Source organism: Chelonia mydas, chromosome 12 (genome assembly GCF_015237465.2).
Source record: "Chelonia mydas isolate rCheMyd1 chromosome 12, rCheMyd1.pri.v2, whole genome shotgun sequence".
NCBI classification, from domain to species: domain Eukaryota; kingdom Metazoa; phylum Chordata; order Testudines; family Cheloniidae; genus Chelonia; species Chelonia mydas.
In genome coordinates this window covers 13,221,355-13,235,006 of record NC_051252.2, presented here as the reverse complement: position 1 = coordinate 13,235,006, position 13,652 = coordinate 13,221,355, and the positions used below count along the sequence as shown (strand labels likewise).

At 35.6% G+C, this 13,652-nt stretch overlaps 1 protein-coding gene across 10 annotated transcripts in view; it reads right to left on the bottom strand.

Moving 5' to 3' along the window:
* Positions 1-13,652, bottom strand: part of RPGRIP1L (RPGRIP1 like) — a 138,859-nt gene that overhangs the window by 15,237 nt on the left and 109,970 nt on the right. For 9 of the 10 annotated variants that reach the window (XM_043526400.1, XM_043526401.1, XM_043526405.1 and 6 more), the window contains 2 exons: positions 10,882-11,065; positions 4,598-4,682 (listed from right to left, as the gene is read on the bottom strand). In XM_043526400.1, coding sequence (XP_043382335.1) covers positions 4,598-4,682; positions 10,882-11,065 — 269 coding nt within the window. The remainder of the gene's footprint in view (positions 1-4,597; positions 4,683-10,881; positions 11,066-13,652) is intronic. The other variant, XR_005222324.2, reaches the window with a different exon arrangement.

Below are 13,652 nucleotides of genomic sequence, written 5' to 3'. Positions count from 1 at the left end.
CTAATGATAGCTATAGCACTCGACCCAAGATTTAAGAATCTGAAGTGCCTTCCAAAATCTGAGAGGGATGAGGTGTAGAGCATGCTTTCAGAAGTCATAAAAGAGCAACACTTTGATGTGAAAACTACAGAACCCAAACCACCAAAAAAGAACATCAACCTTCTGTTGGTGGCATCTGAGTCAGACGATGAAAATGAACGTAGGTTGGTCCACACTGCTTTGGATCATTATCGAGCAGAATCCATCATCGGTATGGATACATGTTCTCTGGAATGGTTGTTGAAGCATCCAGGGACATATGAATCTTTAGTGCATCTGGCATGTAAATATCTTGTGATGCTGGCGACAACAGTGCCATGCAAATGCCTGTTCTCACTTTCAAGTGACATTGTAAACAAGAAGCGGGCAGCATTATCTTCTGCAAATGTAAACAAACTTGTTTGTCTGAGCAATAAGCTGAACAAGAAATAGGACTGAGTGGACTTGCAGGCTCTTAAGTTTTACATTGTTTTGTTTTTGAATGCAGATTTTTTTTGGTACATAATTCTACATTTGTAAGTTCAACTTTCATGATAAAGAGATTGCACTACAGTACTTGTAATAGGCGAATTAAAAGTACTATTTCTTTTGGTTTTTACAGTGCAAATATTTGTAATAAAAATAAATATAAAGTGAGCACTTTACACTTTGTATTCTGTGTTGTAACTGAAAACAATATATTTGAAAATGTAGAAAACATTTAAATAAATGGTATTCTATTATTAACAGTGTGATTAATCGCAATTAATTTTTTAAATTGCTTGACAGCCCTAGTGTATTTTAATAAATAACTGGTGGATTTAATAAATAAAATCAAAGCATAGGCAAGGGGAATGAGGTAATATCTTTTATTGGACTCACTTCTTTTGGTGTAAGAGGCAAGCTTTGACTCTTTCACCAACAGAAGTGGGTCCAATAAAAGATACTGCCTCTCCTATCTTGTCTCTAATATCCTGGAACCAACATGGCTACAACACTGCACACAAAATCAAAATAGATATTCACTTATTTAGCACTTTTATCCATGCTTTCAAAAAGTTTGACAAACATTAATGCAGTAGGGACTCACAACACTTGTATAAGGTAATTAAGTAGAAACAGAGGCTCAGAGAGGTTAAGTGACTTTCCCAAGGTTATACAATATGTCTGTGGGGAAAATGCAGGAGACTTGAGTCTTCTGACTGAGTTCTGTGGTGTAATGACAAAGCCTTTTCCTGATAAAAAAAAAAATGAAGAGTTTTCTGAAGAGAGTTAGTGGGGCCTCATAAGAAGGAAAATTGTGTGGTACTCCACATTTGCTAACCTAAATGCAATTCCAGGAATGGCCCCCATTTCCTCAGATTACCTATTGCTCATATGTTAAATACAATAAAGCATTCTATTTAGCTTCATATTTTCTTATTGGTTGATAAGTATAAAGTGGCATACGCTGAATGCCAAACATCATTGCAGTTTCTGCCAATAAAGCCATTTATTTAAGTATAGAACTAAAATGAACCTCAGGAAGGAAGTTTTCTACATGAAGAAGGGAAACAGTAGGAAAAATGGAGAACAATTGAGTTAATTTGAAAACATTTTCTAACGAACAGCCAGAAAAATCCACTTTTGAATATATGAACTGCCATGTTAAACTGCATTTGTTTACCTGTAAATATAGAACGGCAAAGGAACATGAAGATACAATGTGAAATTTGTTATTTTCAGTAGCACTTTAATCATTGCTATGAGTATAAGATTTGGTCACATCACAAAAGTTTGGCTCTGCAGCTTATTATCAAATATGTTATGTTAAAAATCTATGAAAATATCAATGTCAATGAGATTTAATCCCTGTGTTTATATCATAGATGTGGCTTTAGAGAGTACTTTAACTTTTAAAGTGATCCAGAAGATCAACACCAATGGCAACAGCATTTGGCTTCCAATACCGTAGAACCTGAGTTACGAACACCAGAGTTACAAACTGACGGGCCAACCACACACTTGGAACCAGAAGTACGCAATCAGGAAGCAGCAGAGACAAAAAAAAAAAAAAAAAGCAAACAGTACAGTACTGTGTTAAATATAAATTAATAAAAAAAATAAAGGGAAAGTTTTAAAAGAAAGACACACTGTTCTTTAAGAAAAGGATAATGGATGAGAGTGGAGATATGCTATTTATCAGACTAATTTCACATATAAGCATATATTTACCAGGAATGCGTGTCCATCTTCTCATGAAGACCTAAGGATTTCTGAATTTCACCTCTTTTTTACTTCTTTCCATCTCTCAAAGGGCTTTCATTACCGTGATTTTCCTCCCAGAAGACCAAAACTGGATATGTCTGCCATCTTGGCCATATATTTATGCAGGTTCTAATATGGCACCCCATCACTGTAGTATTAAAGTGTCCTTACAATGTCACTTCATCAGTGTTGCATGTGATAGGGTAAGGATTCATTTGAAAAGCTGCCCAAGGTGATCTCTCCCCACCAACCCCCTCGTAGAACTGCATTTATAACAAAACCAAAATGTTTGCCCTGACCATGTGCAGCCAATTTTGACTGATATTCATATCCATGATCATTTTGTTTCCTGAACTTTAAAGAATTAGTTTAGTTCCTGTTTCAGCTAAAAAAGCCCTGATATTATTACGTAAGGCCTTGTGATAGCAAACGTTTTGAGGGAGCAGCTAAGCCAGTTTTAAAATGAGCAAGGTCCAAAACCAATGGCTTTGGGGAGGATCATGCCATGTCATGGGTTTCCTCTCCTAGTGGTCCCATTGTTGGAACAGAACTGGAGACTGGTCTAGTAGCAAGTCTCTTGTCCTGATGTTGAGTCAGCGCAGAATCCAAATATCTCCATAGTCCAGGGCTCCAAGCTATGATAAATATTCCACCAACACAAAATTAATTTCAGTGAAAGTGAGCACAAAGAGAAGGGATTTTTTGTCATGGGGAGGATGCCACTGCTGTTTCTACTTCCTTCAGTTATTTCATAGTGGCTATGAGCTGTTCTACAAGATGGCTCAGATGCTGCTTGGCAAATGTGTGAAATGAATATAATTATTGTATTTGGCCTACATGAATAGCTATTTGCCTCACTGAATGTACCCTTGGTAGAAAAAAAATAAGACATAGTTTTCTGCGCTGTAGGATTCTCTAGTATACTGTGTTCTCCGACTTGCTAATTTATGTGGTAAAACTGATGTCCTCTGCTTATTTGTTGAAATGAAAATTTATTTGTATTTTGGAACTTCAACATGCTTTTGATGTGATATTTCCATGCTCTTATGGGATCTGCTTCCTGTCCGATTTAATTAAAAATTGTCTTCTGGCCAAGGGATGGAACTCAATTTTAAAGTTAAATTGAAGAAAGAGACACAACTATCTTATTACCAAACTCTGCCCTTACATGTCACTGGGTATCTGTGAATGTGTAAATAATTAAATGACCTCACACTTCAAACACAATTAGTAGGTATTCCACTATCCTGTAAATGGCATGGATCTTCACATCAATGGGTCCTCTACATTTGTGATGGCTGGCCTCCAAAAGAAAACAGTATAAGTATTGTTGAGTTTTTTGTTTGTTTTTAGTAAAAACAAATAATATGTATGCTACCATCCAAAGAAGTCTGGACCTGAACAAACATAGTAAATTACAATTAGCTCTGGTACAATTAATTTACACTCAAACTTTGTCATTTATGTAGCTAACAGCAGTCTGCTACATGAACTTATACACAGCTTTAGACTAAATCAGTGGTTCTCAAACTTTTGTACTGGTGAACCCTTTCACATAGCAAGCCTCTGAGTGCGACCCCACCTTATAAATTAAAAACACATTTTTATATATTTAACACCATTACAAATGCTGGAGGAAAAACGGGTATTGGGGTGGAGGCTGACAGCTCACGACCCCCCATGTAATAACCTTGCGACCCCCTGAGGGGTCCCAACCCCCAGTTTGAGAGCCCCTGGACTAAATACAGGACACAAGGACACCCTGTGGATTTCCTACACTCCCTAGAATACTTCGAGAGCAGCATGCAATGAATGGATTATCTTAATTCATATATACACTTTTAAATCTGTCACAGATATAACATTGATAATATACATTTACTTAACTTTCCCAGAACACTGTGTGCTGAACAAAATGTGACACAATGGAAACTGCTTTTATGAACAGTGAGAGAGGGTTGCATCATTTCAAGGCATATGAAAAACCACTCAGGGAAGGACATGCATGTCACCACATCAAAGTTTAGGTGGCTGACAAGCCAGTGTGACACATGCAATTCATGTCACTGGAAGGCATGTCACATGCCATAAAATGAAAATACTATAGTAGAGCTCCAGCTCTGCTTTATATTGCAGTCAACCATAATATGCAGTTATAACATACTACTGGGAACTTAAATCAATCTTAAGCTATCGTGAGTTGGTGCTAAGTTCTAACAACTTCTCAGAGATATTTCTTCAACAAGAAATTGTTACAAGGTATGTCATGTCACAAACTATATGCATGTATTTACAAAGACTTTGTCTGGTGTGTTGCACCACCAATATTTACCTGCCAGCATTCAACTCTGATTCTTGAAGTAAAGATTTTAGGAATTCTCTCCTTGCAAGGTTATTCACCTTATCCACGTGAATCACTGGAAAGCAAACCAAAAACCCCAAATTAATATGATTATTTATAAACTAAAATTGGAATAATCTTGTTTTTGGCGTTTAGAGAAAAAAAAATGAGAAAAAACAAGTTTCCTTCCTCAGTGCTTCCTAAGAAATGCAACAATGAAAGCTAGAATTAAATCTAAACAGTCATGCGATCCAATGTCATGTCACTGCCACCTTTATGTGCACAATGTCAGAAAAGATAGAAGCAGCATCTAAGTGTGCCACATGGCTGTTATTCTGTTAATAGCACTGGCAGTCATGACTGTAAAAGCCAGTAGTCTTTATTGCTTTGTATATGAGGGGATTTACTGCATTTTCTTTCACCCAAGAAGCTAGTAATAATGATAATGTATGGCAGAGTCCTTGTCCTTTCTGACAGCCTCGGTAATTTAATCCTCCTCCCGCCACAACACGCAATAAGAGAGGCATCTAGACCAGTGGACTGAGGAAACCCACAGCTTGATGTTTCTTTAAAAAAAAAAAAAAAAAAGCTGTATTGCTTTCGTTTAGAAACACACCCACCACCAGTCCAGACTTAATTCTTTTGTACCACGAAAGTGAAAGACGGTAAAATCCCACGAGATAAAACCATGATGAGAAAATTAGAAAAAGGGTTTTAGAAAATTCCATATGAAGGTTTCTGGCATGGACTTCCTTCATTGGAAAGGGGCCTCTTTCTTAGGACATGGTAACAGTCTCCAAGAATTAGAAGGATTTAACAGGAACAGGAACAGGCTTCCAAAGGAAATGGTGTAAACCCCATCAGATAGGGACAATTAAAACCCAACAATTTCAAGCAGTGGAAATCATATTGTAGGGGACACCCGTCCATTGGCTTCCAGGAGTCAGACTGGCTGGGAACTCCTAAGTCTGTTCCATTTCTAATATATATGACAGATATTGTGTCTATTACGCTTTTCCTTTTTTCCCCATTCCATTCACATGAACAGTCCTAGTTCCCCTGCTGAACTCACGATTGCAGGGCTGGAGGGGACTCACCACTCCATTATCACCCATGGGGTGCGGGGGTGGGGGGTTGTGTTTGGAAGATCATGTGAAGGAGATGTGACCAGAGAAATGGCTTTCCTCCTTTTCCTATTTAAGGAATCTCTTCCCTACTCTCCCTCCACCACTAAGAAATCCCCCTTTACCCTCCTACTCATCACACCATATTATACACCCACAGGAATACCCCTTCCTCTCTCCATCTCACATTAAGGATTTCTCATCCCTCACCTCATGCTGACAGGAGTCTACACTTTACACATTCTCTGGGGTGCCTGATTTCTACCCCTTCTACTCCCCATTGTATGAGTAACACACATTTACTTCAATGGGAATTATTCATCCTACTGGGAAATAGAGAGAATTGGGATCCAGAAGTTCAAAGAGTTCTATGGAGGCTCAATCTAATTCTTCACAGATGAGCTTCTCAAATCTTTATAAAAAGAAAAGGAGTACTTGTGGCACCTTAGAGACTAAAAAATTATTATCTTATTAGCTTATGCTCAAATAAATTTGTTAGTCTCTAAGGTGCCACAAGTACTCCTTTTCTTTTTGTGGATACAGACTAACACGGCTGCTACTCTGAAACCTGTCAAATCTTTATGAAGAGAATAATTGCTACAAAGAGCATGCTTTACGGAGTCCTGGGCTCTCCAGTGTTCCCACTTAATTGTATGAACATGGTCAGTGGAGCTGGGATTAGTCCAAATCCACTTCCCAATCTCCACCTCTCCAGCAGGAACAAAGGAACAAGCATTCTTATTAATATGAGTTACTTCCAGGTAACAGCCAACATCACTGAGATCTGGAATCTTCCTGAAATCACATCATTTTTGCATCCTCTGGTTAAATGAAAGCAAGGGATCAATAGTCTATAGGAGTCACCACAGTTTGTCAGACCCCTAAATCCTCTCAGTCCTCCATCTTCAGCATCTTTGCGTACTTATACTGGCAGATAGCAAAATCAGTTATCACTGCCATCTGGTATTCCTGGAGGTGTGTGGATGCCTTCCCACATGTGCTATTTGTTGAAAACTCCAGGGACCGCTGAAGGAACTGATGCGGAGGCAGCAGGCAGACAACCAAACAACTTCAAAGGACTCACCACATCACCAGCGGCTTCCCGACCCTGGCTGAAGTTTCCTAAATCTTCTAATTCTAAATCTGAAACTATTCTATAATAAAGAAAATATATATTCAAAGCTGAACATCTGAATTCATTTCTCACCCATGGAAATCCTAGAATGTACAGTATGTATCTTAAGAAACCTAGGCAAGCTTGGGTGGAGGATGACTAACCACAGTGATGAGAAAATTTGATTTTTAGATTTAGTGGTGAATAACTCTGCTTTCAAATGCTCAAACTACTCAGGATTACAACACGCTCCAATGCATACAGCATCTCATATTTGTGTCCAATAGTTGGAGGACCATGTAACACTAACTAATGACAGTTTGTATCCAGAATGATCATTTTCAATTTGTTCCAAAGTAACCCTAAAAACTGAAAGATTTTGAAACTCCTGTACCTCATTAAAGATTACTGGTATGGTGCATTCCAAGACAGCCACCATAATATCAGTACAGAAGATTGGGTTTAAGTTCTTTAATACTTTCTGGGACCTCTCTAATAAGAGTATTTACTGTAAAGGCTGAAACAGGGGTCCCATCAAAATTATGAGGAATCAGTGCCTTATCTAGTGTTGGTGTGTGGTAGAGGAAAGGAACCATCTCTTTGAACTATATAATCAAGAGTGCTTTCCAATATTAGGGCTAATACTGCCTTAACATTGTTACAGAATTTTACCAAGGAAACCATCTTCCCTTAGAGTCCAGCCCCTTCATTAATTTATTTTAAAACCAAAATGTATCCCACCATTAACAAGGAAATCAGAAGTTCTGTATCCTCTTCATCTACTAACATAACTCCATTTTGTCCATATAATCAACTCTTCACTCCTCAGAGACAAAGGCTTCTGATCTGTGTAAGTCTCATAAAAACTTTGGAAGATTTCATTAATCTTTTCCATTCTATTGTCAATCCCCTGGAAGGTTTATATAAAGCAAAGATAACATTCTTCAGACCTGCTATCATTTATCTTATTTCCTAACCACTTTCTTGCCTTCTCAGCATTCTTATAGCAATATTTTCCATCCCTATGAAATATAAATGCTGTTTCCTTGTTATCAATGTTTGTCAACTAAACTTGATCTTTTGTATTGTCCTGAAAATATATTTTAGGTGAAATTAAGAGTCAAATCTCAATGTACCTATTTATTCCAGGTTGAACAAAATGTGGGTTTTACCTGGATCCTCAAAATGTTTCCCATATTTTTCAGACTGAATGAAATAAAAGCTAGATTCACTCTGAAATGTGTACTTTGACTTGGCATTCATACAGTTAGCAGACACTAATTTTATTCTAAATGTTTCACCTGTATTGAAAAGTCTACGCGAATAAACTGCTTATTATGGCTCAGGTCACTCCCTCTTGTGAAAGAAAAACTGTAGGAAGACGTCTGAGATGAAGAAGAGGTGATTAAGTTTTCCTCGCACTATCACCTTACCTGGGATGGTTTTGGGGGACTGTAGAGTTTGGAAGCACTCATGGATTTTTAGGAAAATTTTCTTGCAGAGCCTGTCCCAAAGGACAGCTGTGTAGGGGACTTATAGTGACATAATGCAACTCTAAACTGATTTACCTCCAACCAAGACTTCCATGCCAAAATCCAAGAGATTTGCTTCCCTCCCTGTCCTCTGAGTTCAGCAGAGCACCATTTATGGGGAGCTACAGAGACTTACCGATAGGGGAACTACCCTGCTTCTGCCTAGAAATGGGGAATTCATTTTGTGGATTGGATCTTCCATGCACTGATCAACTGAGATTAGCTAAGATATTATTCTTTTACAAGATTTGTTTTTACTAATTGTAAAGCTAGTCTGCAGCTATCTCATAATGAAATCACAAATGTTAAGGTGATGTTAAATAATTAAAATAACGGTCGCTTATTAAAGATTCCAATAGATCATTCTATGTCAGCTAAGACATAATGACATTTAAAAAACAAAAATGTAACACTGCTTCAGTTATAAATAAAATAATAAAAACTCAATAAGGTTTTATTTACCAGAATTAATGATTTCTTAAATTACTTGTGGGTTTACTATGATTTTTTTCATACAAAATCTAGAATACTATTAGCTTGCCTCTAAGCTCAAAGTACATTTCTTTCTCTCCATATAAATCTCATTTTTATTAAAGAAAATATTCAATTAACCCCAAATATTCTACATACTCAAATCTAATTAGGTATGAATAAGAGACGGAATAAAGCTATAGTAAACACACACACACACACACACACACACAGAATTCATTACTATTAGATTATTGGCCTCCTCACTGACATTATCAAACAGCAAATTTATTAGGACTTTTCCCTTATACGCAAAGCTAGAATTAAGTACAAATTAGAGGACCAGTTATCGAAGTAAAACACTAGCGAGAATAAGTCAACCATATTGGAAAGGTGCTGCAAATTAGAACATTGTAGCCATTAAGACAAAAAGTATTTCTAAAGAATTATTTGCTAGGATATTCTAAGTTAAAAACAGTTTTACATTACAACTGCAAATGGAAAACCAGGGTTGTTATATCCCAGGTTTCGATTAGTAAAGTTAAAACAATTAAATGCATTATTGCCAACCCCAATCATTCAAAAATCACAAATCAGATCCCCAAAAGTCATGATACTGATTTCAAAACTAATGAGATTTTAAAAAATAATAAATTCTGGATTCTGATGTTTGGGTCTTTAGGGTTTAGCAATCATAAGCATTAGAAACTTTTAAAAAGTTGTTAAATGAAAGCTGAGAGTCTCACATAATCACATGACTCCAGACCTGGGGATTTAAAGAAAAACACCCAATATTGATATTCACCAAAAATTATTAGAAATTGCAATATTATTAATACAGATTGTCAGTACAGTATAGAACTGTCCTATTGCTAATCTTTTTACATATATCACCAAACCATATCTTTTTTCCCCCAGTCTTTAGACAACCATTGTGATTCAGCTCCTGGCCCCACTGAAGTCAAAGGAAGTTCTGCCATTGATGTCAATGTGGCCAGGATTTCACCTAATATGTCTATTTCTTTCTTCATTTGCTACCTGATGTTAGTCTAACAGTCCAACTTTACTGAATCAGCACTTCTAAAAGTAGTGTAGGCCTCGTATATTAAGGGCCCCATTAATGTGCTTTAGGGATTATAGTACATAAGATCACTCATTCTTATACCTGTTAATAAAGGCCATTATATATTGGTTATATACTTATTATATATTTTGGTTTCCAAAAAAGAGTTATCTAATTTCAAATTAAAGGTATCTCCCCAGTTTGCCAAAACGATCACATCTGTTGACCTGTTCCTATGTACTTTAGTTAGAGAAGACCTCAAGTACTCAAATTTAAGTCCACATCACATTACTGAAGCTTGGATTGAGTAATAATATATTAATAGACTTTTGTAATTAAATAGAAAAAAATGCAGCAAGTACATCAAGTTTCAAAATTGAGATAATGTGAAGTCACTGAGAATTCAAGACTCACAATCAAAATATTAGTAGCAGGAATAACTTCCTGTTTGGCAAAGAGATTATGCTTAAAACAATTCTGTGTGTTCCAAAGATATAGGCACATCTAATTATACAATTTCTAATTAAACTTGTGTTTGGATGTTGGAATTCCATGTGATGCTACTGATTAATGACTTTCTGGGTGGTTTAGCCTCCTTTGCATTATGATGGTTAAACACTTTGTTTAAAACATGATAAAGACAATTTAGTCTCTGGTATTCTATAGGTATTTCCATTTTCAGAGACACATTCTCGCCTGATGTAAATTGTCATAGCTTCATTGATTTCAAAGCAGCTATGAGAATCCGCACCAGCAGAAATAAACCCCTATACATATCTATCTATCTATCTATCTATCTTGTATGGCATCTGTGCTATTTTCTAAAAGAATATTTAGAAATGGCAGATACAACTGAAATATCCAACTTTACTGTAATCAAGAGTGTTAAGGAATCAGAATTTATTAAACATTTTCTATAGGACTGAGTTTAATAGAAGTCATGAGAGTGTTCACAAATATATCATACTTACCATTGCTAAAATTGTAGTGGACCCACTGTCCACTTTTTGGTTTAGGAAGGGACACTGGTGTCTCTTCTGCAAGGAAACTGTAGAATCTGCATTCTACAAACAGTCGCTGTATTGTGTCATCCATTGCAACTCGGGAATCAGTGAGACTTAGGGATATAATCTCAATCCGAATTTTTTCTATTGGCTGTTTTAAAAAAAAACCAAACAAACCATAAACACACCATATTTCTTGTAATGTCAACTTGAACAAACTAACATGTAAGTCACTGGGATGTTTTGTACAGTAGAACATGATTTATTATGACAGAGATACACTGAGGTTCTAATGCCCCCGTGTTTTCAGTTAACTGCTTTTGCAATAGACTCCTCATTTTTATTTGAGAATGAAAATACTTCCATAGCAGTCGTACAGTAGCAAAGGTGTCGTATATACATTTATCATCATTTAGTAACCCACTTGAAAAAGTCTCAACAATATTATGGATCAAACTTTTCCAATTGGATGACTATCACTATATGCCTCCTGAAGATTGCATTGCTATTAAACTAGATCTGATCTAAAACATATGATGTCACATGAAGTAACACAGTACTTATGGGTCACTCAATTTCACATATTAAACCTAGTCTAGTTAAATTAATATTTAAATGAATATTTTGATAGTACATTTAAAAACTCTAAATTGGCCTTCAACATAATTTCTTTTTCCTTATATTTTTGTCTTAATTTTGACATATTGACATTTTATATTTGAAATTGTTGCTTTGTACCCCCCCTTTGCAATTTTTGTAATCTTGGCAGGTTTTTGAGTAGGTTTGTTTTGTTTGTTAACTTTATAATGTACTGTACCCTACTACGGAGAGTTTAGGTGTCAAACATAACAAAGGGGCAAACAAACATTTCCTTGAATAACTCTGTGATTTCAAAGAAAGAAAAACCACTGTGATTTCAGAATTAGACTACACAGATGAACATTCAAAGGATGAGATTCTGTTCTTCAAAGAGCAAATAGAACTCCTCACAGTTCACAACTGTCAAGTTTTTCTAAACTTTTTTTTTTTTAAGTTGTTATCTGCATTAATGACTATTTCTCCTATATGGTGTTTGAAGACTTCTGGTTCTAAATTCAAATCATCAGAAGTAACAATGATAAAATTCAAAAATAAGACTGTTTAGAAGATCAGTTTTCTAGACTTCAGTGTAAGAACAGCAAATTCACCCACATTATGGTGGTTGCTGATGCATTTCAAAGCATATTATATAATTAATCACATTGAAAAGCATGAGTATCCTATTGTAAAAATATCCTTCATAAAGAAACATTTTCATTGCTGTCAAGCCCTTTCAATATTTGATGAAGTAATTTTACCCCCTCCTTCAAAAGACATTTTCTTTTATTATGTATCCTAAGACACTTTAACTAAAAACCCAAATCTGAATATTTCAATAACGTTGTTTTATTATTCAGTAGATTCATGGAAATTTTACGAGGATGACAGAGAAAATTCCACACCATTCTGTCTCCACTAATACAGGTACATGGCTTCAGCTGGCAATATTACTAGGATTAGCATAGTATGATGAAATATTTAAAGGAATTTTTTTTCTAAAGCCTAATAAATCAAATGACTGCCAAATGTCATTAAAGTGATGGTCTTTGACTTGAATATGCTTTTCATATTCAAATTTGAAAAGAAAGAGATGAAAGCCAAGAAAGGTTACTCAGTTTCAACTAATAACCTCAAGCACTCTACATTCGCATGCATAAAAAAGTGAAATTGGCTCTATTGTCTAATTTTACTACAGAAACAACTCTTTTCTTTTTGCATTGTACAGATATATTAGCAGATGCATTTAAAGTGATATTCTAAGGGGTTCTCCCCCCCCAACGTATTTAGCAGTTATGTCAAACTAGTTTGTACACATACAATAGTTTATAAGTGAAAACCAAATATACTGTATTATCAAGTCTTTTCACATAACTTGAAATTTTGTTTGACATACTTAACATTTGTAATAGTATGCTACAGGAAAAAAACATTTATATTAGTTTCCATTTTCAAACAGAGGAGAGGGGAAAATCCACCTATTGATGGCATACTGCTTTCTAATTTTTAAGGCGACAAATAATAGTAAGTTGCAGTTACAAAATTAGAAGAAAAATAAATGAATTGTTCTAGACTTTAAAAAAGAATATTTAGAGTCATGGTTTTATTATTCTGAAGCATGCAACACAGTGTATATTAAAGAAAACATACGTTGTTTTTTTAAAAGATAATTTACATTTGCAAATCAAACTATGCAACTGCTAAAGACTAACAGCTAGTATTGAAGTCATATTTCACTACTAGTATAAAAACCACAAAGTTAGTATAAATAAAAATAAATGGCACAACTAATATCAGCTATGAATGAAGTTTTAAACTACAATCTTTGGTACTAGGCTGCAGAAAAATATATATTCATATTTTTCTGTTTCCCTAAGTGTTAGATTTTTCTTTATTCTCCACAGCCCACTTATTAGGTTTAATTACAGTGAAAAATAACTAGTTTATCATGACCAATTACACCAGACCCTCGCTAGAACGTGCAACTATATAGTGCGAATTCGCATATAACGCGGTCACGGCCCTGGATCCCAAATTTAATTACTTTAATTGGAATTCATTTTAGCGCGGTCCCCACGTTAACGTGCATGGATCCCAAATCCTGCGTTCTAGCGAGGGTCCGGTATATTTCCTTTCAAATAATTTTGCTTTGATGGAAACTA